Source organism: Amphiura filiformis, chromosome 2, assembly GCF_039555335.1.
Source record: "Amphiura filiformis chromosome 2, Afil_fr2py, whole genome shotgun sequence".
In the NCBI taxonomy this organism is placed as follows: Eukaryota; Metazoa; Echinodermata; class Ophiuroidea; order Amphilepidida; family Amphiuridae; genus Amphiura; species Amphiura filiformis.
Window position 1 is genome coordinate 4478113 of NC_092629.1, and position 27551 is coordinate 4505663.

General features: G+C 37.9%; 1 protein-coding gene across 1 annotated transcript; it reads left to right on the forward strand.

Moving 5' to 3' along the window:
- The first annotated feature begins 6312 nt into the window (after positions 1 to 6312).
- Positions 6313 to 26951, forward strand: LOC140145793 (serine/threonine-protein phosphatase 2A regulatory subunit B'' subunit gamma-like). The gene is made up of 12 exons (XM_072167472.1): positions 6313 to 6451; positions 12718 to 12848; positions 14752 to 14801; positions 16618 to 16672; positions 17315 to 17427; positions 18117 to 18285; positions 21051 to 21183; positions 22941 to 23072; positions 24650 to 24786; positions 25309 to 25446; positions 25703 to 25830; positions 26523 to 26951. The coding sequence occupies exons 1-12, from the start codon at positions 6403 to 6405 to the stop codon at positions 26650 to 26652; spliced, it is 1365 nt and encodes a 454-aa protein (XP_072023573.1). The 5' UTR covers positions 6313 to 6402; the 3' UTR covers positions 26653 to 26951.
- The last annotated feature ends 600 nt before the right edge of the window (positions 26952 to 27551 follow it).

The following is a 27551-nucleotide window of genomic DNA, read 5'->3' on the forward strand; positions in this document are numbered from 1 at the left end:
CAAAGGGTTATGGGATTTACAGAAAAGGTCAATTCATTTAACGCGGCTGTGTACTCTAGCCATTGTTTCTTTCTCAAAATTGAGTTTTTATGATATGTTTGTACTTTGTTATGTTTTTTATAAATAGGCTACAAGGAATGAAAATCCAGATTTGTAAACTCCAACTGCAATATTTTAAGAATTTTATTTCACTATTCCACTCGTGTTTGAAATTGAAAAGGAAAGAAAATCTTTGTTGTACCAGCCATAGACATACCACCTAGACCTGTAACTGCCCATCCCTAACCATGGCAGTAGGTGAAGCCACGTATCCAAGGTGATTTTGGTCGCCGGGTCGGACGCGGAGAAATAAGCGTTCATGTCTGGAACGAAAAACGCGATTGTTTGCGTGATTGCTGCGCCGTTATCGCCCGCGTCAAATGCAACATGTTCTGTAGACGCGAACATGTCTGCTTGTTTGCGTCCTTGTCAAAATCGTTGCTAAGCAGTGTTGACTTCACTACGCGAACCAAAGTTATAGGTCTAGGTACTTGTTTGTCTGGGGTACCAGCAAGGTACACGCGCGCCACAACTCATCGCGTTGCGTATCGCGCAATTTGTTAACGCACAAATACGCGACGCATACGCTCGCTTATCTGCATGCGCGGCGCATCTTATGGAAACACCACGGAAGCACTGATTTCACAAAAACCTAGTGGTCAAATGGCTCCATTTTAGCTGATAAAATGTGGGTTTTTCAAGTTCTTTCCCCCGATTTAAATATCAAGTTATGAATGGATTTCGCTCAAACTTCTCAAGGGGCTGTGGATTTACCCGATGTTTACGTAATATAAGTTACAAAAACGAAAACTGTCGCATTCTCCTGTGAGATTCGATGAAAGTGCAAAATGTGACCACTTTAAACTTCAACGGCCATTATTTCAATGTTCATTTTCTCGGTAAAATGACGATTTAGGTACACGATAACTCAATAAATACAGCATCTATAGGTAAGCAAATATGATCATCGTAAAAAGCATGATCGACTCAAGAAACGGTTTTCTCATTTTTTATATTTTGGTCTATTTCCGATTTTGGGCATCATTTTGTGCAAATAGGCGTTTTGAATTTTAAAAGTTCATTTTGATGCCTTATATGGTCAATATCTCAACAAATAAGGCCAATATCAAAAAAATAAAAAAACCGTTTTTGGAATGCAGCCTCAAGATTGAGCTAAAAACAAAATAAAATATTTTGGAAAAAGTGTTTTTTTGTTATGATGTACCTAACAAATATTGCCAAAAACTCGCTTTTTTGTGATTTACTCCAAAATTGTTTTTTTTACCCCAAATCTGTATTTATATTAAGATTTATTGATGTCTTGCCTTCATAAAAATGTATACTTTTATATGTTTTGCGCGAATAATTACAAAGTTATTGCACTTTTACTACATGCATGTCTGAGAGTACACAGCCACCTTAAAGAATATTTGCGCTGTTTAGGTTGTTTAATTACATGCGTAGGCTAACATCGAAAACTAGGTCGGGGTTCGAGTTCAATGGTCAATGACCTCTTTTCCCCTGCTACCTAGGTAACGAAACATCCCAGATATGGCAAACTATTCTTATTTTGGAGTGTTTTTAAAAGACGAACACATCATTGAGACCATTTTAAGGAGATCGGAGCATTTTCTCGAAGTTGACCCACGTGGAGCCCAAAATTTGACCTTTGACCTTTTTGCTTATAACTTGAGAATGGTACATGACAAACTATACTTTTTTTGAATCCTTAAGACTAGAGGAATATGCTTTGGTATAGTTTTTAAAAAGACTATAAAAGCAATTTTGAAATTTGACCGGCCCTGTATGACCTTTTCCCGCCAAAAACTACCTTTCCACCAAGTATATTTTGGTATATATTTTTGGTATGATGTTCAGGGGATCTCTAAAATGTATAAAAGTGAACAAAAATTCTGTTGCAATTAGTGGTGAGTGACACCACTATTGTTTAGATTGACTGGACTACAGGGATTAGAATAACTCCAAACACATATAGAAAGCAGTGGCAGTACCAGTGATTTGGGGGGGATGCATGGGGACGGGGGGGGGCAAAACCGACAAATTTTGCGCAAAATTAGAGGCTAAAATTGCCGCATAAAGTGGACATTTTCGTAATTTTGGGGTTTCCCCCAAATTTGGGGGGGGGGCAATTAGGCACTGAACTGGGGGACAAGAAAATATTGTTGTTGTTGTTCAAATGTTGTTGAGACTAGTAAGCATATGTGACCGTCCACGGCGAATGAGCCGTAAATTCCTCCCCCGGTCAATTTTGTTTTATTTCGTGTTAAAAAAATAAACATCATAAACTTTAAAATGGTATCATTTGACTTCAAACGATATCCAGAAGCGGAGTTATGGTTAGTTAAACTTTGCTCCTTCAACAAAATTATAGCTTTTTTCGTTTCTATGTGTGTCTCTTTTTCCACATTGCTGGCAATAAATATCAAACAGTCATAATTGGCGGTCATTTCAAATCATCCCCAAGTCAACGAGGTTTAAGAAGGTTCTCTCATTGTTAATTGTTGGTTATGTATACCTATACAAATAACCCACCACTTGAAAAGGATTTAGCAAAAGCAAACAAAGACCAGAGCTATTAAAAGTTATATAGCCATCTAAGGTAGAAGCTTATTATCCACTTCCATAATAGGATTATTGATTGGTGTTGTGACTATCGAAATAAGACAGATGAATACGACCTTCGTACACATTTTACACCATAACTCAGAATACAATTTAGGGAATTTACGGCTCGTTTGTGCTGCCGGGTCACATATTTGAGCATGATCATAATGAAAATCCGTGAGAAGGCATGTGCACTCATGAACTAATAGAACATTCATGTATTGATCAGTACTAGGCCTATTATGTCCCGTCTTATGTTCGGTTATTAGGTGTGATGTAAATTGTGGTTGATCTGAAATGCAGCCATTTGCCTGCAATAAATCACCGTCTGCAAGTTTGAGCTTGAAAATAAATGGCAGAACATTCAATTCATACTCGTAGTTACATTAAAAAAAATAAATGATGAGGATCTCAAAGATTCTATTTTTAAAGTTCAATAAAATCTACGATGGGACACGCAGGTAGGCCTATAGAATTACAAGACATGGGATAATGGGATAAAGAGGAGGAAGAACAGTATGTGGTTAATGTATGGGTCCCGGGGGGCACTCCCATAACAGATATGCATCATGTGCCTCGGGATAGACCACCTTTTTCAAACCGACATGTACCCAATGACCCCCATGACCCCCCTTTTGTGTTATGGTCCTACCTATTACCCAATGACCCCCTTTAAAAAAATCATGTACTCAATGCCCCTTTTTCTATTCGCTGCAACCCAATGACCCCCCTTTTTAACTCCCAAATATCATTAGATGGTATTTGTGTTCTCCTCCAGAAATAATGAGATTTTTCAAATTTCCAAGGTGGCCAAGTTGTTTTTTCGCAGTTTGGCACTTATTTATGGGTAGGCCTACTTAAGGGATGGGGTATGAACGTTTGGACAGTATTTATTGTGGGACATTACAGCACATCAGACATCGAATTGCATTCTGAATACGAAGAATGTCCTTCTGATATCAAATAATTTTGATTTTTTGAAATTCGCAATGTAATACACATTTTATGGCAAATGATTTAAAATTGATATTTTTGATATTTAACAGTACTGAAGTAAACTTTATAAATCTGATGATTTATACTTAAAGTGTATGTAGGTGGGATGAAAAGCCGACGATCAATTGAAAATTTTGACCTTTCGTATTGAAGATATGGATTTTTTTCCCAAAACACCAAAACAAATTAAGTCTTTTGGGGAAAATCCATATCTCCAAAAAAGGTCAAAATTTTCAATTGATCGTCAGCTTTTCTTCCCAGCTATACATACATTTTAAGAATATATCATTAGATTTATAATATATACAGGGTGAGTCAAAAAAGTGCAATAGAGAAAAGAATCCATTTTTACTTAAGAACCGAGTTGAACTTTTTAGGTTTGAAAACTTTTTATATATGGTATATCCATCAGTGACCTTGTGTGAAAAAATTAAGGAATTGGCATTTACCGTTTTGTTTTTATGACACATTTTATAGCGCTGCCCGATTTTAATGTTTGTCCAAGAGACGTCTAAAATTTGAATGTCAGCCCACTCTGTGCAAGGTAGATTTGGAACAACTGCCATTTTCTTAACCTCATTGACATTAAAATAAAATGGAGCACCCAAAGTGTTATTGCCCTTGGTCTTGTTTAAGGAGAAGAAACATTATTTGTCGTTATTTTCATTTTACCTTTACTTTAAAGATGTTTATTCTCTATCAAAAACATACAAATTTGCAGGCGGTTATTTCAAATGTCAAAATGAAATGCGCGCAAATTGAAATGGAGTGAATTACAAAATATCCAGTAAGTTGGGCATATTGGGATTAAAAACACTGGAGTTGGAGTCGAGTGAGGTATGAAGGACTTAAAGTAATGTAAGAAAGTTTGTTTGAACAGAAAAAAGAAGTTAAAATAACGCAAAAATCAACCTTATTTAAGTTAAAGTCAGTTTCAGATATGGTGCCTTTAGCGCGCATTGTGTGCTCTCATTCAAAATACATGGTACCTCGTGGAAAAATAACAAAATTGGGTATCGCAACAAAAGGACTCATCCAAATTAAACGGTAGTTGCGATTCACTTCATATTTTCACAGAAGGGGGCCATTAAGTGTAGCATTTATAGAATCTTTCAATATTGGGAAAGTACGATTTGGTTCTTACATAAATATCGATTCTTTGCTCTATTGCAGTTTTTTTGACTCACCCTGTATAATTTACTTCGAGGACTGTTATTATATCAAAAATGTGAAAATTACATTTTAATAATTTGTCATAAAATTTGTATTATATCGTGAATTTCAAAAAATGAAAATTATTTGATATCAGAAAGACATTCTTCGTATTCAGAATGTAATTCGATATGTCTGATGCATGATGTGCTCTCAGTCATGTCCCACAAAAAATACTGTCGAAACGCTCAAAACGCTCATTCCAGATCCCTTACTTTTGGCAATCCTGTACCCAATGACTCCCATTTTACAATTTCGTACCCCAATGACCATCCTTTTTCAAAGTTTCATACCGAATGACCCCATTTTTATTCAGGTTGTGTACTGAATGACCCCATATTTTTGTAATTGTACGTTTTACTTGAATGCCCCCTACTTTTAACATGGCCGAGGCACACTGCCATTTCAGATAGGGAGTGCCTCAGCCCCGGGGTATGGCTCAGAGGGCTTTCAGAGTTATGCGGGGGGCTTAATGGCTTAATGGCCAAAAAATGGCCGATTTTACATTTTAACAAAGTGCGGGGGGGCTTCAGCTAACAACACTCCAACAACTCGCCAAAACACAACTCGCCACTCCCGAAAATCAGTAAGGTACTGACTGTGGTGTGGTGGGTGTATTGTTGCAGATAGACATACTGCCGGTATAAAATCTGGCTACAAAATCTGAAAATCAATACAAAATCTCAATTTCACCAAAAAGTGAGGCACAGGGTTTTGTCATTTAGGCCTGCCATTGATTTCTTCTTGTCCAATCTTTATTAAAATTGAGCTAGTTAAATTGTTACACTTTATAATTTATGATTAAATTAAAGGTAACCAAATGACAGATGTGTAGCGCTATAACTATTTCAATAATTGCATAATTTCCTTTTTTATTTTTCCTTTTGATAACCAAGATGAAATCAAATTGACAGTAGCAATATAATAGGCGAGGTCAGTCATAGAACACTGGGCCTACTGTAATGGACAAAGTTTGATGTGTGCCGAGTTTGTTTGGGGCCGAGTTTGTAACGATTCGAGATCCATCATTTTTTGACCATCAACTGACCGGTATTTATGAGTTCCAAAAGTAGCCACTCTGGTAGCCATACCAAGTAGCCAACTAGATACAGACTTTAAGGTACATATTTCGAGGTGCATAACAGACACAAAATTTGTGTCATAACAAACACCAAATTGGTGTCGATGACCTGACATGCATGCATTCTTGTGTGATGGTCTTTCAATTTGTGCCGAGTGTCCTTGGCATACTTGACTATGCTTCAGTGGTCATGAAAGGATTCAATAGATAACCTCTGCCCCACTAATCCCCAGCTATTGTCTGAAATTGCACCTCGGAAGATATATTATAACAACTCAGTCCCTCAAATGATAGTCATATAACGACCAAAAGATAAATGACTGACTATCATTGAGGACTGAGTTCCGCAGTCTAGTAGCCAACCGCAAAAGTGCTTCTCAAATACATCGAATTTGCACAGTTGAATCTCAGATTTCAAGACGTTTTCATGATTTTGGGTTGCCATAATCATGGATTGGGTACAGAGTTTAAAAGATTACAATGCAACAAAGGAAGAAAGTAAGTTAAAAGATCATTCAATGATAAGCTTAAAACTTTGTTCGAAATGTTCTAACTTTCGTATGAACAACCGATAGCTTGTGATACGAAAGTTAGAACTTGCAAGGATGTTATCGTATGTAACGTACTTGTTTACATGTACGTGTGATACATGTACGCAGTTGCCATACAGAGTACAATTTCATGCATATGAATAAAAACTTCTTCCTCAAGTTAGTTGTTGTCTCCAAAATATCATGAAATAGTTCGTGACATATTACCGACACACTGTACTATAATATTTTCTTAAATTTTCATACATGTACATTTAAAAACGTCAATATTCGTTTCTCCGAACGGCTTCGATCAACGCCGTGTTTCTGCTGTATATGCACCCACTGACCTCCAGCAGTGTTGCCAAAAGTCGATCGATTGTTTTTAAAATTCATACATTGGTATCTATGGGATAGCAAAATACCATAAATTGCCTACGCCAGATTTGAAAAGTTGCTCAATTACTTTCTTAACCATCAATTGGTGTCTATTGGACAGGAAACTGTAGTGTGGAAAATCTTCAAAAGTCATCCTTTTGGGCTACTAAGTCGCTGCTTTGCCAATCCTGAACTCCGCTGACGTGCTTATTCCACCAGCCGTCTACACTGCGCATGTACTGTGACCACTGATCAGTGACTGTGACTGATTATGACCCGGATGTACCCAATTGAAAAAGGTCGTCTCTAGCGTGTACATCGGTGACAGTAAATCAGCCATGATCATTGCTCGGAGCATCGCACTGCTGTGACCTAAAACATCTCCAGAATGTACTTCAAAGATGTATTTTTCTCTAAAAGTAAGCAACCTTGAATCAAGATACATTATGTTAGTCCAGGAAAATTGTAGCCAAAAGTGACATTCGGAAGAATGTTTTTTACTATGCGTTATAAAAAGTATCAACGCTATGCAGCAGCGTTTTCAAATAGCGTAAGTTCTATCTTATGCACACATAACTCTCGTGTCGTCGTGCATAAAAGATAGATTTTTCGATCAATTAAAACTAGACTCGCTTGCCAGTCCTATATACGCCGTACCTATGTATATTGAGGACTGGCTTACGCCATTTTGGATGTCAATGGGAAATACACATTTAACGATTTGCGCCGGTTAGAAACTTGAAAAAAAATCTTTAAAATTTCATCAATCCAATGTATATAAAAGTGGTACCAACCGTATTGTGCTTGCTAATTTAAGACTCGGTTGAAACAAAATTAAGGATCGAAAGCATTTTAGTGTCCAAAAAGGCAAAATTATCGTCAAAGTTCTGCGAAATCGGCACCCTTGCGAAGGGTTCAGAATTGAATCGAACGAAAATATCCGATCTTTGCGATCAAAAACACAAAATTACAACTTTAAACATACTATTGGCAAAAGACATTATTACCAAACAATACAGAATAGAAAATTTGACATCATTTTCTCAAAATATTGAAAAATTTGCTCACTAGACATCGAAAAAGTACGCAATCCAATTCCCGTTGAAACGCGTGGGAAACTGAAAGTGCGATAATCGTGACTAGCTTAACCAGGCTTCCCGTTAGTGTGCGTCATTGCGTCCAGACGCGTATTTTACACATTTGGACGCAAGTTCACATGGCTAATCAAGTATTTTGCGTCCATGTCACATGAATGTGGAAGCAGACAAAACTTCGAAATTTTATCATTAATTGATGATAAAAATAAGAAATTTTTTTTTTTTTATATTTTTAAGATAATAAAAGCCCCAAAATTTTGACCCACCTGCTGAGAATTGAAGTAAATTCTGCAATATTTGTAAATGCAACGTCAGGAAATCGTGCACTTTTTGCATGCTTTTCCGGACGATCGCTGTTTGTTTGATGGCTGGGGAAGTCCCGATTGATTTGTTTACAAGTAAGCACGTGCCGCTAACGTTTATTTAATTATTTATCACAACCTGACAATATTCAATTTTTAATATTTTAAGTTTATTTTCTCATAAATAATCTAGGTTTCCTTTATTAGTATTATTGTTACGATGAATAAAAGCAATTTTAAAGAAAAAATCGAAATGATAACCCTTTTTCAGTATTATTTGTGGCAGCGTGTTTTAGTTTTTGTAGCATCAACACCACGTTAATTTAAAAAAGAATGCGGAAGTGAAAGTACGAACGAAAATTGCTCAAGATTGACAGACTTTGCTCATGTTTTGCACCTGTTTTTGACCACGTTTGGACCAAAACTGACACAGAAATGAGAAAAATTATCATAGCGTAATGGAGATGGAATATCACGGCGAAAATGCCCTTTTTTTTTTTAACAATCAACATTTGATGAGGTGTAGACCCGGGTACGTGTGTATCGTCATAATCGTGAATTTCAGATGGATGCACAAAAATCTGTCTGGACGCATGTTTTTGCAACCTCGTCAGCAAACTTGCGTCATTACGGACGCACATTTTTAAAACCTTAACGGGAACCCTGAGCTTAACATATATCAGGCTGGACACATCACACTACCGTGTGATGTGTCCAGTTCTTCGCCGAACTTACATATAAGATGGAGAGTTTAGCTATAAACGGCCTGCCTATTTACGCTTCCTGAAAACACTCTTGCACATAACATACAAAACCACAAATTCACTAACTTCAACTTGCACTACCGACACCATGAAAAATATTTTAATTATTACCGATACTGCAAATATTGGCAGTTTCATAAAATCCTGCTGCTGAAAATCGTAAATTCCACAATCTTCTGTCAGATCCAGGTCAGTAATCACAGATGGGCGAATCTACCAGCGTGACAAGACCAGAGATAATAAAGGATGAGAGGCCACGCCGTAAATAGTTAGCCTGATTGGCAAGCGCCGTCGCTGGCCAGATCTTCTACGGTCGTGTATGATGAGTAGAGACCATAGAGCCCTATATATGGCTCTGTGGAAGAAACGGTTCCTAATTTTGAAGCCATGGATAATATATTCATTTATACGAGAACCATATTTTTGTACCAATCACAGAACAGAATTTCACCTACTCACAGCTGTCAATCATTCTTGTGAAACGAAGCTCCGCCTAGTATCAAGGTCTTCTTCTGCGCATTGGTTGTGCGATTAACTAGCCTCCAGCACAAATCCTGTGCACACGATCAGGTTGGATGGGCGGTTTACGCCTGGTTTACACAATAGGAACTGCGATGCATCCTAAACTGGATCGTTTCCGTGTATTCGCATTGCATGGTGGGTAATCGCCTGCCAGTTTGCGTAGCTCCACGTTCACAACAGTTTAAAATCTACACAGGTAAATCCATATAAAAATTAACATGGACACAAAATTGACATTGAAATCGCCTTCAGTCGCCGTTCCTGTAGCGCTGCATGGCAACGGGCGAATGAACTGGATTTAGGAGCGTGCTTGCCTTTATTATTCAGCAATTTTTTGATAAAAAATGGTACACACTACACAGTAAAGTTGAATATGCTAAAACAAGTAATTTATTTAATTTTATTAATCCATACATGCTAGAGTAAATTCAGTTTCCATTTTAGTTGTATTTGATGCTGATTTTGTTAGGTCCCTTCATTTCATAATGGCTTATTCAGTGTGTGATTGTCAATGAAACGGCAACGTACCAGCTCGAGCTCAGCGATCTATGTTTTTCTACGTCATTAATAACAGTGAATGACTGAATGCATGAACATGATGAATGTGATTTAAACAAGCGGCTAGGGGACGCAGGGGTAACCTTGTCAATCAAATACTTCATCTACATGTATTGTGTCCAATACTGAATCCGATAAGTGATCGATGTATCGATAAAAATATGGAATTAAACTATAGCGGCGCACTTTAAAGGGGCATTTCGTGATCCACAGCCTCATCCCCCCACTTTTCTCAAAAAAAGTTGAGATTTTTATATCACTGGAAACCTCTGGCTACATACATGTAATGTTCATGTACAAAATATTTCTTGCAGATTAATTCGTTTAGCAAAGATATCGTGAAATTACAACGCATTGTCTCTGGAGCAGTGTAATACACATAATCATGCATAACTCGCGAACGCAAAATCGGAATCAAGTGAAATTTTGGGAATAGGTTTTTTTCGTGGATATCTAATGAAAAATGACATACATAGAGGATGCTAGGATCACGAAATACTCCTTTAAATACTTTACGAGGTGATTCAGTCAGGTACCTGGATTCAGCATTCAATAACAGGATGCCATGACTTAATTTATTCTTTATGATTACGATTAAAACAAACAAACAATAATAAAAATATAAACAAAATAATGATAATATTATAAGAATATAAGGCATAGGCCTATAAGATTTCTTTTATTAAAGAAATTAAACATTTTTTTATCATAAGCCTAAGTATGAATTCGTAACGTTATACCAGAGAAATGTTATATTAAAATGCGCTTTGTGATTTTTAATTTGGTTTTAACTATAAGCTTGCACTTTAATAATTCTCATATTGTTAATACAAATAGGAACGCGTCTTTTGAGTAGGCATAATTAATACGTATTTATTATTGTGTTATTCAATTTTGAATTATGTTCAATTATCCCAGCAAACACAAAATGTTTTTGAGTTTTCGACATCATTCGCAAAAAGGTTAGAAAAGGTTGCCAGAAAATGTTTAAATATCGGGTTATATAAAGGCTATATAAAGGGAATAAAACCTATTCATAACATTCAAAAACCTTTTTTGATAACTTACTGCAAATATTCTCAAACCTATCATTATTTAAGTGGTGACAAAATATTGGCAAAAATGTTTGCAGATAATATTTTCAATAACATTTCGAAAACATTTAAAAATATTTTTGTAGTGTGTTTCCATGTAAAACTGTTTAAAATGTTTTCATGCCCTTTATTTAACCCGACATTTAATGTTATTAAAACGTTTTTACCAAAACACAAACCCAAAAATATAGGCCTAACCTGTTTAAAACGTTTTAAAAACGTTTTGTGTTTGCCAGGATGGCATTTAGACCTTCACATTAAAATGTTATTATTATTATCATTAGGCCTATTTATAACATTGTGATGATTTTTCATTATTATTGTAAATTTCTATTTCATTTAAAATTGTAATATTTTATATTTATATAACTTTTATTCCATGCACATTTATGTGCACACGTTAAACTTAGTCAATTTCGCACAGTGTTCCTCTGGGGATTTTGCCTATCGATTGAAATGATCATGGATATAAACGTATTGGTGATGTCATAAGCTTAACTTTGGTGGACAATAGAATAATATTTGATTGACAAGGTTACCCCTGCATCCCCTAGCCGCTTGTTGATTTAATAAATAAATCATTTGTAAATAGGTTATTCATGTATTTGTAATGCCCTACAATCATCATGTATACGTACTATAATCAAACCAAAACATGAATATTTTAAATAGCAGGGCAGCCCGGCAGGTTCGGATAAGGCCTGCCAAGTCTTGAAATGAGCTGAAAGTATTAAAGTAAAGTAGAACTATAGAAAAATTACTTAATTCGTGTACATGTGTACATCGTGGTCGTGGAACATACTGATGATACTCTTTGACTTTGCGTGGCTGTGCGTAGAGTAGCGCTGTACTCTTGTGTATTAGCATGATTAGTCCCGACTATGAGTTCCAAGGAGCTACTGATACGTGACTACGTGTACATGTATGTGTTGCCGGGATTTAGCATGCATTCATCACCATATTCACATATTCGTGGAGTGGACTTTTCGTTGCTCATAATAACCACTCGCATGTCAGAGCAGATCAGAGTACTGTTTAGCCTACGTCTCGTATCCTGCTATCGCTCAAGAAACCTTGACTATCACGAATTCACTGCCAGGGCTGTCAACTTTTTGAGACAGAGGCGTACCGGGATTTGCCGACTCATTTTGTAACATGATTATTTGAGCTACTCTGGGCGCTCGAGAATGTGAAAAGCGGGGGAGGGGGGGGTAGGAGCAACAAATTATTCATGACGATGCGTGAGATGTTACTCATTTTCCAGCTTTTTGCATGAGATTTACTACCTACGCGTGAGATTATACTACCTTGGCGTGAGACCGTGAGAAAGTGACCCAATGCGTGAGACTCACGGCCAATGCGTGAGAGTTGACAGCCCTGTTCACTGCCCTTGCAGTCCAGTCCTACACCACCAAGAATATTGCACCTGCCTCTCCTCTATCACACGATAGAGGATTGTAATTTTAAGCAAAATTTCCTGTCGTAATTTTATTGAATCAACCATTTTATCTTCCTGCAGGTAAGAAAACTGAGAGTGAGAAGCAAGCAGAAGAAATGGAGACATTTACCAAACTTTATACAGAAATGAAAGGATCTGACAAAAATAAAGGCGACAAAACATTCTCAGCTATACCCAGATTCTATTATAAAGTAAGAGGAGAACTACCCCTAACCTCAAACTAATCTTTTTACTCTAACCTTAAACTAACACCAATCCTACCTGTAACCCTAAACTAACCCTAACTAAACTTTGTACAGAAATGAAAGGATCCAACAAAAATAAAGGCTTATACCCTGATGCTACCCTTTACCCTAAAATAACCCTCAAACCCTAACCCGTAGCTAACCCTCTAACCCTAAACTAATACTGACCCGATAACCAAGCTTTATACAGAAATGAAAGGATCCAACAAAAATAATAAAGGTGACAAAAAACTTTCTCAGCTACATGTATACCCAGGTTCTACTACAAAGTAAGGGGAGAGCTACCCCTAACCTTAAAAGAATGCCAACGCTAAACTAATTTCTAATCCTAAACTGAACCTAAGTGTACTTGTAACCCTAACCTAAAACTAGGCCTGTTATTGATAGAGTTTTTGTTTATCGCTATGTCGGAAAAAAATACTTCTTCGACATCGATAGTCAACAACGTGACAGCGTAAGAAATATCTTAACTTGATCACCAACCTCCAATTAAGCTTTACCCAATATTCATCAAAACAAATGCCCTACGAAGACCATGTGTGTGGCATTACTGCTCTACCCCACGTGATCTGCACAATAGTGAATATTATGTTTTGATATTCCAAAGCTGTAATTGGTTGGAAGGTGCCCATGGTGTCACTGACATGATATTTACATGTGTGTTTGTCCATTTATTTCAGTATTATTCACATCACTGTGATGGCATCTTTTGCATGTTACATGTATGTACATACATGTAATTTGTGAATTCAATTCTATGCTCCTGGTTGACGGGGTGTGTCTTATAATGGTGTATAATTTTTGTTAAATTTATGTGTGAACTTAGGTCAACAAACTCAATCATGCCGGGTATCACAAGAAAATGGCCCCTGGATGAGTGTAGGCCTATGGCTAAACTTTCTATGCCAGGGGGTGTGGCCTAGTAATTTTCCATGCAAAAAGTTGCTTTCTTGCATGAATGGTAGTTTCCTACTCCTAGTTTGTTTTGGTCTTGTGCTATATTTCAAGTGTGTTAGCTATCAGCGGCTAGTGGCTTTTGATGTTGGGACACGGTACATCGTTTGTGTATCAATACTACCATTGAGTGTACCAACATGTTGGAAGTGTGTGAAGTTTCCGACTATCGATACTTTCGACAGTCGATAACAGGCCTACCTAAAACTAACCCCAACCCTACATGTAACCCTAACCCTGAACTAAACCTAATTGTATCTGTAACCCTAATCCTAAACTAACCCCAACCCTACCAATAGACCTAACCTTAAACTAAACCCAACCCTCCCTGTAACCCTAACCCTTACTAAACTTTATACACTTACAGTCACAGAAATGAAATGAGCCAACAAAAATAAAGGAAACTAACATTCTCAGCTATACCCAGATTCTATAAAGAATAATAAATAAGTTATAAAAAGTCTTGGGGATGTAATGTGCACACCATGCTACCAGTACTAAAACATTATTTTTTCTGCTGCCAGTGAGATACCAGAATCATTCACTTCAACAGGGGCGTGCCTGTAGCGCAGCTCCTCAGCAATTATGATTGTAACATCTCCCAATTACACATGGGTGGGGGATGAGGCATGCTAGATAAAGCCCAATGCACAATACATTGGCACTGTAGGGATGTGAACCCACAACCACTGCCCCTTCAAAATGAAAATGTAGTTAGACAAGCTTCCAGTTGAAATACCTTAATCTTCCACACAGGGAGTGTGAATTTCAAATTTGGTTACCTGAATGGGACTCCATCTGAAATTCACACCCCTGTGTTAGAGATTAAGTTAATGTCTCTATATAGGGGTGTATGGATTTCAACTGGAATATAATTTATATTTTATTTCCCTAGTTGCCGAGTGAAGATGAGGTCCTCTTGCAAAAACTACGAGAAGAATCCAGGTAGGTAGCAGTTAGAGGAGATATCTTGTACACTTCCCATAATGCATTTCTTCCATTTCAATTCCTTGTACTGGTTTGCTGTATAGTGCAACATGTTGATATTGATGAAATGTACGGTACCCTTATCAACAGAGCACATCCAGATCTTACAAAATATGTTTATTTCTTACCATCAAGTATCGACCCATGTTTAACCAGGCTATTCTCAAAATGAAAACAAAGGGAACCTATACAAAGTAAAGCCTCCAGCATACTTTCCTGCCGCTTGCCGCAGCGGCAAGCGGCAGGGCGTTTCAACCAATGACAAGCCTTTATTGTGTCCGTTTGTCTGCAATGCGCGTGCGCCACGCCGCTCAGCGGCAAACGGCAGGGTAGTTTGAAACCAGCATAATGGGAATGTCATTTGATAAGTGAGGTCATGCATCATGTTGAAAAGGATTCTGGGTAGGATAAGATATCTTTCATGTCTGGGTAGCAGTCACAGTATTGGACTAAAGTAGAATAAGGACTCCATGCCAGTTTTTCAGTTAATGTCAACAAGGTCAAAACTTTTGACAAACTGTTTCATTCTTTTGAGCTAAGTGGCTGTTTGAGGTATAATCGTTTTCATTTGTTTTTGCGTGCTGTCAGCAAGGAGACCTAGGATGATTTAAGCCAGGCCCGGGGTTCTCAGTTATATTTGCTTGTGGGCTACAGAGAAGAGGGTCAAAATCATTTCAAAAACTTGGCGTCCTCAACTAAATTCCTTAAAGTGCCCACTCTAAAATGTAGAAAATTCTAACATGCCACTACAAATGTATATCCATGGTCAAGTGCAAAGGGCCTAACTAACAGGTAGGGTTCATGGGCTCACTTTAGGGCCTTTGATGGGAGCTCCCCATTGGAGTCCGGGGGGGGGGGGGGCACCCCCTGAAGTGCTTGGATTTTAGCCTTTTTATATGGCTTAGGATGGCTCACCTTGGACATAATTTGATGATTTTACATCTTTTTTTCCTTACTAGCAGTATTATATCCCAAACTACTTCCCAATCCTCAAGTTAGTGTACCCTGTCATGTTTAGGCTCACTTAGACATAATTTGATGATTTTATATCTTTTTTTCCTTACTAGCAGTATTATATCCCAAACTACTTCCCAATCCTCAAGTTAGTGTACCCTGTCATGTTTAGGCTCACTTGTTCATTCATTAATTATTTTATTCCTATTAGGCCTGAAAATATTGTTTGATTGGTGTAACATAAAAAAATTTAGGGTAGGTAGGAAGGGATTTTTTTTTACTTTTAAAGCTGTAAAATGCTTAATTTTTGCGTTTGATCAAGGCCTTTTTTGCACAAAAAAAGAAGTCGGGTTCGGGCATATTTTTAGGGTCGGCAGGGTTGCGCCAATCAAACAATTTTTTAAGCCTTATGGGACAAACAAATAAATTGGGCTGTTCCATTTAAAATGTACACTACCCTTGTGGAAACTTTTGGAAATATATTCCACAGGGGGGGGGGGTATGAAATTCAAATGGAATGAACACGTTAGGCAGCTCCATTGGAATACCATACACCCTCTGTAAGAAAGATTCAATCGGAAGCTTCCACAGAGGTAGGGTGAGTTACAAATTGGGCTGTATAATTTTAATGTGTTCATTCCTTTTGAAATTCTTACTCCTCTGCCTCCTGTGGAAGATATTTCCAAAATCTTCCACAGGGGTGGTGGATTTTAAATGGAATAGCCCAATCAGTGCTTGTGTCCAATCAACATGAAGACAATGTATGAGTGTTTAATTAATCATAATATTTATCAATTGATCATAATTATTTATGTTTCAGGGCTGTATTTCTTCAGAGAAGAAGTCGGGAGTTATTGGACAATGAAGAGTTGCAGGTAAATTAGGGTGCGGTCATTATTTATACCAGGGGATGGAGGATGTTTGGGGGAATGCAAAATTTATTTTTAGGTGAGCAAGAGGGGGAATGCGAACATTTTGCCAGGAAAGATGGGGAAATGTTAAGATTTAAGAAATAACGGGGGAATGCAGAATTTTTGAATGGAAGCGAAGGGGAATGCAAAATTTTTTGTCTATTCCATTTGAAACCTCTCCCCCTTGAGGAATATTTAGAATTCCAGCCAAATTCAAAGATATTTATCTCAATTATATGGTGGTGTGGATAAATCAAATGTCCAAACAAAAATGTCTTATCTAGTAAGTTAGTAACTACTCCCGATTCCAGAAAAATACACACTAAATTTTTGGATGAGAAAAATACTATCCTGTTCTGCCAAGTGCCAAACGAAACAGAGAGATCTAAAACAAGGGACAACAACTTTTCATTATGCTGTGACAGTCAAGCCCAAAGACTTGTATGCATTCTAATTTTTGGAAAATACATTGTCACTTGAGAAATTTTGTTGTGGGAGCTTAAGGTGGTGAAGACCAACAAAGTTATGAGACCCGGCCCACAGCCCAAAGTTTCCATAATTCCAGGGTTAATACCACCCTTAACAGTATACCATTTGTGATTTCAGAACCTGTGGTTTCTGCTTGATAAACACCACACACCACCTATGGTGGGTGAGGATCAGATGATTAACTATGAGCATTTTCTAAAGGTCGCTGGTGAAGCTGGTGCTAAGTGCAAGTAAGTTAATAATTGTGTTATTCCAGTTGAAATTCCCCTTATGGAAGACATGACCTTAATCTAATACACAGGGGGTGTAGGTATCAAATGGAATCACCTATTCTGGTAATCCCGTTTAAAATTCACACTCCCTGTGTGGAAGATTAAAGTCATGTCTTCCATATAGCAGGTGTATGCATCCATTTGAAGAGTTCAAAAAGTCAATGCGATAATGGCCATTATCCCAATTAGTGTTTAGCTACCAGGCCCATACGCAGGAATTTTTAAGGGGGTGCGGATTTTGAAGAAGGGGACCTTTTTCTATAGTCTGTCCACATAGAAGTACAAAGTAAATAGACCTCGGAAACTGGAGGTGAAAAATACCACATCTGAGCCTTTAGATAACCTTAAAATCTCAGAGCTTCCGGGGGCACTGCCCCCTGGACCCCCGCGGCTGGGGCTTTCACACTGGAACCCTACAGTGGCTATAAGGCGCGGGCCTCCTGGACCCCATCCACTATATGTGTTCGATCGCGCACACGCTCCCTCACAAAATGCTCCCTAAACATGTTGGCACTTCATTATCAGTAAAATTTCCCAGTTGGCACTTCAAATAAACTAGTTGAGAAGGCCTGCTTTAGACAGATCTATACTCACAATTTAAGACAAGACCTTTTACTACTCAATTCCATATTTTATTCTTTATACAGGCCTTTCTTCACTGCTACAGTGTTTGCCAAGCTGCTTCAGACAGATCCATACGGCAGAATATCCATTATGCAATTTTTCAACTATGTGATGCGTAAAGTTTGGCTGCATCAGACTAGAATAGGACTCAGTTTATATGATGTAGCTGGGCAAGGGTATCTAAAAGAATCAGTAAGTGTGTGGGATGTGTAGGGGTAGGGGTGTATGTGATAGGATAGGACTCAGTTTATATGATGTAGCTGGGCAAGGGTATCTAAAAGAATCAGTAAGTGTGTAGGGGTGGGGGGTGTAAGTAATTGGATATATATGACTCAATTTATAATGATGTAGCTGGGCAAGAATATCTGAAAGAATCAGTAAGTGTGTGGGGTGTGTAGGGGTGGGGGTGTGTAAGTAATTGGATATATATATGACTCAATTTATAATGATGTACGTAGCTGGGCAAGGATATCTGAAAGAATCAGTAAGTGTGTGGGGGTGTGTGTAGGGGTGGGGGTGTGTAAGTAATTGGATATATATGACTCAATTTATAATGATGTAGCTGGGCAAGGATATCTGAAAGAATCAGTAAGTGTGTGGGGGTGTATGGGGTGTGTAGGGGTGGGGTGTGTAAGTAATTGGATATATATGACTCAATTTATAATGATGTAGCTGGGCAAGAATATCTGAAAGAATCAGTAAGTGTGTGGGGTGTGTAGGGGTGGGGGTGTGTAAGTAATTGGATATATATATGACTCAATTTATAATGATGTACGTAGCTGGGCAAGGATATCTGAAAGAATCAGTAAGTGTGTGGGGGTGTATGGGGTGTGTAGGGGTGGGGGTGTGTAAGTAATTGGATATATATATGACTCAATTTATAATGATGTACGTAGCTGGGCAAGGATATCTGAAAGAATCAGTAAGTGTGTGGGGGTGTATGGGGTGTGTAGGGGTAGGGGTGTGTAAGTAATTGGATATATATATGACTCAATTTATAATGATGTACGTAGCTGGGCAAGGATATCTGAAAGAATCAGTAAGTGTGTGGGGGTGTATGGGGTGTGGGGGTGGTGTGTAAGTAATTGGATATATATATGACTCAATTTATAATGATGTACGTAGCTGGGCAAGGATATCTGAAAGAATCAGTAAGTGTGTGGGGTGTGTGTAGGGGTGGGGGTGTGTAAGTAATTGGATATATATGACTCAATTTATAATGATGTAGCTGGGCAAGAATATCTGAAAGAATCAGTAAGTGTGTGGGGTGTGTAGGGGTGGGGTGTGTAAGTAATTGGATATATATATGACTCAATTTATAATGATGTACGTAGCTGGGCAAGGATATCTGAAAGAATCTGTAAGTGTGTGGGGTGTGTGTAGGGGTGGGGGTGTGTAAGTAATTGGATATATATGACTCAATTTATAATGATGTAGCTGGGCAAGAATATCTGAAAGAATCAGTAAGTGTGTGGGGGTGTGTAGGGGTGGGGGTGTGTAAGTAATTGGATATATATATGACTCAATTTATAATGATGTACGTAGCTGGGCAAGGATATCTGAAAGAATCAGTAAGTGTGTGGGGGTGTATGGGGTGTGTAGGGGTGGGCTGTGTAAGTAATAGGATATATATGACTCAATTTATAATGATGTACGTAGCTGGGCAAGGATATCTGAAAGAATCAGTAAGTGCGTGGGGGTGTATGGGGTGTGTAGGGGTGGGCTGTGTAAGTAATAGGATATATATGACTCAATTTATAATGATGTAGCTGGGCAAGAATATCTGAAAGAATCAGTAAGTGTGTGGGGTGTGTAGGGGTGGGGTGTGTAAGTAATTGGATATATATATGACTCAATTTATAATGATGTACGTAGCTGGGCAAGGATATCTGAAAGAATCAGTAAGTGTGTGGGGGTGTATGGGGGTGTGTAGGGTGGGGTGTGTAAGTAATTGGATATATATGACTCAATTTATAATGATGTAGCTGGGCAAGGATATCTGAAAGAATCAGTAAGTGCGTGGGGGTGTATGGGGTGTGTAGGGGTGGGCTGTGTAAGTAATAGGATATATATGACTCAATTTATAATGATGTAGCTGGGCAAGGATATCTGAAAGAATCAGTAAGTGTGTGGGGGTGTATGGGGTGTGTAGGGGTGGGGTGTGTAAGTAATTGGATATATATGACTCAATTTATAATGATGTAGCTGGGCAAGGATATCTGAAAGAATCAGTAAGTGCGTGGGGTGTATGGGGTGTGTAGGGGTAGGGGTGTGTAAGTAATTGGATATATATGACTCAATTTATAATGATGTAGCTGGGCAAGAATATCTGAGAGAATCTGTAAGTTAATTTTGTAGGGGGTTGGTGTGTAGGGGTAGGGGTGTGTGTGATAGGATAGGACTCAATTTATAATGATATAGCTGGGCAAGAATATAGTGTGTGTGTATGGGGGAGGGTAATTTGGAAATTCACCCTGCCTTGGTGGCTCCAGTACATCCCTGAATCCCACTGTGAAGGGACCAAGGCGGGCCCTTGGGGTCACACTTTACTTGCACCACATTTTTGAGGCCTCTCAGGGCAGAATTACCACAGAGCCCAGTTGGCACATGTCACGATCTATGGAGGGGCAACATTTTGAGAGAAAGATAATAATAATAAAAAAATAGTCGGAATATCATTACATACAGTCAACCCCCTTTAAAATTAACCATAAAATTTCAAAAAAAACAAAATTATTTGATATCAGAAGGACATTCCTTGTATTCAGAATGCAATTTGATGTGTCTGATGTGCTCGCAGGCCTCGCAGTAAAAATACTGTGCAAAGGTGGGTGACCAACCCCTTGAACGTTTCCAAACACCAGTGGGCACTCCAAATGAAACTTTACATTTTTCCTTAGCTTAATCTTTTGCTCCATAGTATAATCATGCTTAACCTTGTATTATTATTTTTTCAGGATTTAGAAAACTACATTCTTGAGTTAATCCCAACATTACCTCAACTAGATGGCTTGGAGAAGTCTTTCTACTCCTTCTATGTCTGCACCGCCGTCAGGAAATTCTTCTTCTTCTTAGATCCAATGAGAACAGGTAAGCAGCACACTGATCTGTATCAGTGCCCTGTATAGTAAACTCAACCCAGAAAGTATCGAAACGATTATAGATGGTCAGATATATCAGGAACTGAAATATATAGCAAAAACGTATTTAATGTATATAAAGCGCAGCTTTCTCCTGCGCATTTTGATACCTCTTTTGTTGCTCTACGATATCATTTGGCCGAGTTATGGACGCTTGAGTGGCTTCAAGTCGGATTTTGAAAGTTGCACTTAGCTCCTATTCAAGCCAAATGCGTTGTTCAGAGCATGCGACGACGAATCCAGGCAGTGATAGACAGTGATGGTGGGCACATCAAGTATTGAGATGTCAGCAGAAAGAGTTCATGAGATAAGTCAGAGATAAGTAAAGGGTAGCAAGTATTGAAGTTGAAAGTCGAAGGAGTAAAATAAAGTAAAGTTCATGGTTAAGTAGACAGAGCACATCTGTGTCCTTGATTTTGTGTGCGTGTGTGTGCGTACACGACGAACGCATTTGGCTTGAATAGGAGCTAAGTGCAACTTTCAAAATCTGACTTGAAGCCACTCAAACGCCCATAACTCGACCAAATGATATCGTAGAGCAACGAAAGAGGTACCAAAATGCGGAGGAGAAAGCGGCGCTTTATATACATTAAATAAGTTTTTGCTATATATTTCAGTTCCCAATATATCTGACCATCTATAATCGTTTCGATACTTTCTGGGTTGAGTTTAGTAGTAGAAGTCTGGTCAGTATTTGTTAACTTCTACATTACCCCTGCCTTAAATAAAATGTCATTTTCACTTCACAAATTGATGGCTTTGTGGAGTCTTCCTATTTCTTCTACCACCATCAGGAAATTCTTCTTCTTAGGTCCAATGAGAACAGGTAGGTCTTGAGCAGCGCACTGAAATTTGCCTTTTTCTTTGATCCAATTCTTGAGCTGGTGTTTATTATTAGTGTAAAAAGGCATTATTGTAAGATAAATTTCTTTTGAACAAAACCAAATATTTTATTCACTATTGACGGTTTTACATATCATGGTCCATATGCCTCATCATAATGATGTTGGTTGATCCATACTTCCGGTATGACGTATCCCAACTGTAGAAGGTCAGAGGGTACAGTCAGGCAGGGGAGTAGCGAGCTTTTTTGGTCAGGAGGGGCAAAATAAATTTACAGTTGCATCATTATTTTACACTATTTTGGCCCATGTTTGGGCTGAATTTTGGTAGAAAAGGGGCTCCATGTCCCTTTTCTTTTCCTTTGCCCTCCTGATTTTTTCTTTCATTTGTTGTCAGGGGCACTCTGCTCCTCCCCGACATGATCTGATATATGTGACATGATCTGATCCAAACAGACAAAAGTTGGCAATAATGAAATTAATATACAAGCAAAAAATCAAGAGCATAAGAAAACTGACATTTAAAAAGATCTTGGCAACCCAAGTTATGGAATTGGGCATGTAACAATAGTATAAGCGTACTTGCTAAATTTTCAAAATTGCAGGCATTGGGCTGAATAATGGGCTATTCCAGTTGGAATCCATAACCCCCTATGGAAGACACAACAGCACTTTAATCTCATACACAGGGGGTGTGGATTTGAAATGGACCCACCCATTCAGGTAACTAAAGTCAATAGTGGTCAATTAAATAATAATGCCCAGATTACTAAATAGATTCATAAGGGTTTGTAGAAATGTTTGTTTGTTTGTAGATATGTTTGAACAAAACCAAAAAAGTTTTTATCTTTTTAATCATTTTCAGGAAAAATAAAAATCCAGGACATCTTGGCATGTAGTTTTCTTGATGATCTTCTGGAGTTACGAGACGAGGAGCTTCCCAAGGATGCCCAGGAATCCAACTGGTTCTCAGCACCATCAGCTCTTAGGGTGTATGGTCAGTATTCATTATCATTTTAATTTGATTGCGCTTTACGAGACAGAACCTCAAGGGTATATCCAAGTACATTAGCCACTCTCCTACACTAGCTTCACAGTACATAGATGTGCACCAGTTGGTAGCACCCTGTAAAGCTCTCTGTCAAAAGTTATGTTTTGGCCTGGTTGTAGTACTATGACTACCCTACAAAGTTAACAGTCTTCCTTTGTTCTGAAGTCATCTACTTATTCCTCTGACTTTCTGATAACTAAGCGGAGTAATATTTTGACTTTGTTGAATTCATCATGTCATCTGGGAAAATTTACAACTGCCAATGGCTAATACATATACTGGTTACTACAATGTTGCAATATTGATTATTTCTTTAAGAGAAGAATGACAATCTCTTGCCCGTAGTGAGCGTACATAGCGTAAACACGGAACTGAGGTTCTGTGTGGCTGATTTAATCATAACAACAGACCAGTGTCAAAGCACAGAGCGGCAATCATGAAGGGAGCACAAAAGCCTGGTGCTCATTAACAGGGAGTATACATTGATCAGATCAAAAGAGTGCTGTACTTCTCTGGAAGCTATTGTAGGGGTATCCTTGAATATGACTATGATCATGGACATCATATCAGGAATCTGGACAAGCTAGCTGGTGGAATGGCGGCTATATGCAAATTAGGAGATTGTTGTTTATGGCTGTGATGTCATTTTTGGCAAAATATTTTGTGACGAAAAATGACAAACATTTTCACTTCTATTTCCATTACTGTTACATTGTGAAAAACCAAATAGCTGTATATAGTGTTAGTCGGTCCAATATGTTAAGAAATATCCAAACTGATGACACCATGTTGACACTGGCTTTTAAATCCTGAATCAACTAAAACAGCCCATTAGGACAGTCAGGTTTGACACCCTACTCTTTACAAAACTGACTGTGATATTATTATATAGGTATGGCTCACTTTACACTGGACCAATGGGATAATGTTACCTCTGAAGGACTGAGTACTTTCATGGTTCATTAACTCAACCATGAGGAGAGCGGAAGTCTGAATTTTAATCTAAAGATGTTGGTGAATAAATTCAGACTTTTTTCCAAGCCCGTGCCCCCAGCAAGTATCCACCACCAGAAATGAAGTGATGCTATACTTGCAGATACAATTCAAGGCCATACCATGTATTCTGTAATAAATGCCCCTGGACGTGAAATTTTTTCAAAAGGGGGCATTTATTAGAGGTCATTTTTACAACAATAATTCCGGAAAAATTGTCAGGTAAGCTTATAAATTACACGAAATGACAAACTATATGAACTTAGTATCAGTGAGTTCCGGTTCACTTCTGGATTTACGGTGTAATTTATGCCACCACCAACATCATTGCCGATCATGTGTGCACCGTGGTAAGCTTAATTTCACAAGATTCCATGGAAATGTTTTGTTTTAGGGAGAGTTTGGGGCATTTATTTAATTCAATTTTTCAAAAAGCCTGGAGGCAGCATTTATTAGAGGGGCATTTATTAAAGGATATATACAGTATTTCCAAAAATTACAATTCATAATCTCTCTTTCTGCTGTTTTAGGTCAGTATCTTAATCTGGACAAAGATCACAATGGCATGCTGAGCAAAGGTGAATTGGCAAGGTATGGGACAGGAACACTAACAGATGTCTTCTTGGACAGGGTCTTCCAGGAATGCCTGACTTATGATGGAGAAATGGTGAGTCTGTCTGTCTGTTTGTTGGGGTGCCTATATGTCTGTCTATGTTTCAAGTTATTTAGGTATGGGAGAACAAATAGGTTGGTATCTAGTGAGGCGGCTCTGCTTTGGGTCTGCTACCCTTTTTTTATTCTGGCTGTGCTGGATTCCATGTTTGCTGCAACCTAGGTGGTCAATGTATTTTGAAGGCTGCAGCAGCCAGAATGGAGCCATTTTGGTCACACCATGTGTAATTTTAAACAAACAAATATTAAAGATTTACATATTATAGCTTTATGTACAGGTAATTCGGAGGTAATTCGCTTTGGACCTGATATCTTTGCTCTGAGCACATGTCTGCTTTTGTGTTCGGGGTGCAACATTTATATACATATCATAGTGCATGAGTGCTGGTCACTGGGTTATTATTTTGTTCATTATTTTGTTTGTGTTATGAAAAGATATAAATATCATTTGAACAAAAAAATGATTTACAAGTCTCAACTCCAGGGTGTTCATGCTCTTTCTTGATTGTTTTACCAGGATTACAAGACCTACTTAGACTTTGTACTTGCCATGGAGAACAGAAAGGAACCTCAGGCGTTGCAGTACTTCTTTCGTCTGTTAGACGTACAGAGCAGATCTTACCTAAATGTGTTTGCTCTCAACTACTTCTTTAGGGTAAGAAAGAATACTCATTCCTACAATAGAAGGCATTATCATGCCCATATAAGGCATTATTATGCACATATGGCATCATCATGCCCATATAAGGTAATCCAATGGAGATTAAGCTGATTAAGGTCATGTCTTCCATATAGGATGTATATATTGTAGCTGGAATAGCCCAATATGTAGAAATAAGACGGCCCACCTTAAAGAAAATAATAGTGCAACCTGTCTTTGACATAATATTTTTTTGTATATAATTTTTCAGGCTATTCAAGAACAAATGAAGCAGCATGGTCAGGAGCCGGTATCATTTGCTGATGTGAAAGATGAGATCTTTGATATGGTGAAACCTGCTGACCCGCTCAAAATAACCCTGCAAGATCTTATTAATAGGTATGTAATATGTTATGAATATCCATTGGCTTATGAATATTTGTGGTGAATATGTTTACTTATGAATTTGCTGATGTGAAAGATGAGATCTTTGACATGATGAAACTTTCTTGTGCGATATACATGAGTATATGTTATGAAATCTTAATTTGTCTTACACTTATATTCTGCATGTTCTTTATTCATTCTTTTTTTTTTCTGCTTAGTTCTACATGAATGTATGAAAAAGGGTGGGGATGTTTGTATGTATGTGATTGTATTTTATTAGATGAATTAGGAAACTTAGGCTAAGGTTAAGGGGGTGTTTGTTCAGGCCTATTTGGCCTTCTGAGCATCTCCTCATTCAAATGTGTATGTTTTACTGTTATTGTATTGTTGTATTTTTGAATGAAATAAAAATTGATTGAATCACCCAGTACCATGTCAGCAAGGGGAGGGGGTAAGAGTGAAATATAACGGGCAGCTAGCATTGTTCCACAGACCAGGTGACACTTTTTATCTCAAAGGACATACCACTGCCAATACAGGTGTCATCAAACAAAGGACATAACTCAACAGTTGAACGTCTTGAAACTCCAAACTTGCACCTTGAAGATGAAATGGATCAATCCCAAATGCAAATTCCCCATTTGTATTATATGTTCTTAGTGGAGTATTACTGACTGACTACCATCATTTCATTTTCTTTTCAGTAACCATGGTGAAACCATTGTCAGTATCTTAATAGATTTGAATGGGTTCTGGACTTATGAGAACAGAGAAGTGTTGATGGCTGAAAATAACAGCTCATCTGGAGATGGCCAGGATGACCAGGACATGTGATGTGATAACTAATGTCTTGTCTTGATGTTGAGTATCCATCAATACACTTCTAGTGCCCGTTTCTATTCATCGTTATGTATTCTTCTCCCGTGCATTATTTTCGCGAACTACCCTTCACAGCCCAAATTATATAAACCTGCACGCTAAACAATGCATTATCTAAAACCTGCACGCTAAACAATAGATTCTAGATAATACGTGCACGCTCAAATACTAGAAATACTACTTTCACATAACCATAAAGTAGAGTTAGGTGGCGCTTTAGACACAGAGATCACATAACTATATAATTGTCTGTTCGATATATATACCAACAAAAAGTACAAATATACATTCTGTGGTGTTAAAATGGTATAGTTACAAACGGTGTTCTATAATAGTGTACAATTACCGAATAAGGTGCAACTCGCTAGACTTGAGTCCAGTCCTCGTTCACGGAGTTAGGATTAGGGTTTAGGGTTGGGATAGGGCAGTCTTGTAATAAGACTAGTAGAGTTGCACCCTTGCAAATATCATTGTCATAAATTATGATTAATGACCTCAAATAAATCAAACATCAAATGAGAATAATCGAGCTTCTATTAATTAAAAAGGGCCAAAAACAGGTGGAGCATAATTATACAAGATGACACCATTGCAAAATATTCAGCATTTTACAAATGAAATACACGTAGGCCTATATCTAAAATAACATAGCCGGGCCCGGGAAACACACACTAGCGCATAATATCATGATCATGCTTTATAATACCATAGGCCTTCAAACACATGTGTTTGAAGGCCTATGATAATACTGAACAAATTGTTAAATCCCAATGTCGTGTGTTTTAATATAAGTAGTTCAAATTATAGAGCTATAAAGTCCAGTTGATATTCACCGTAGTACTAGTCTGACATCT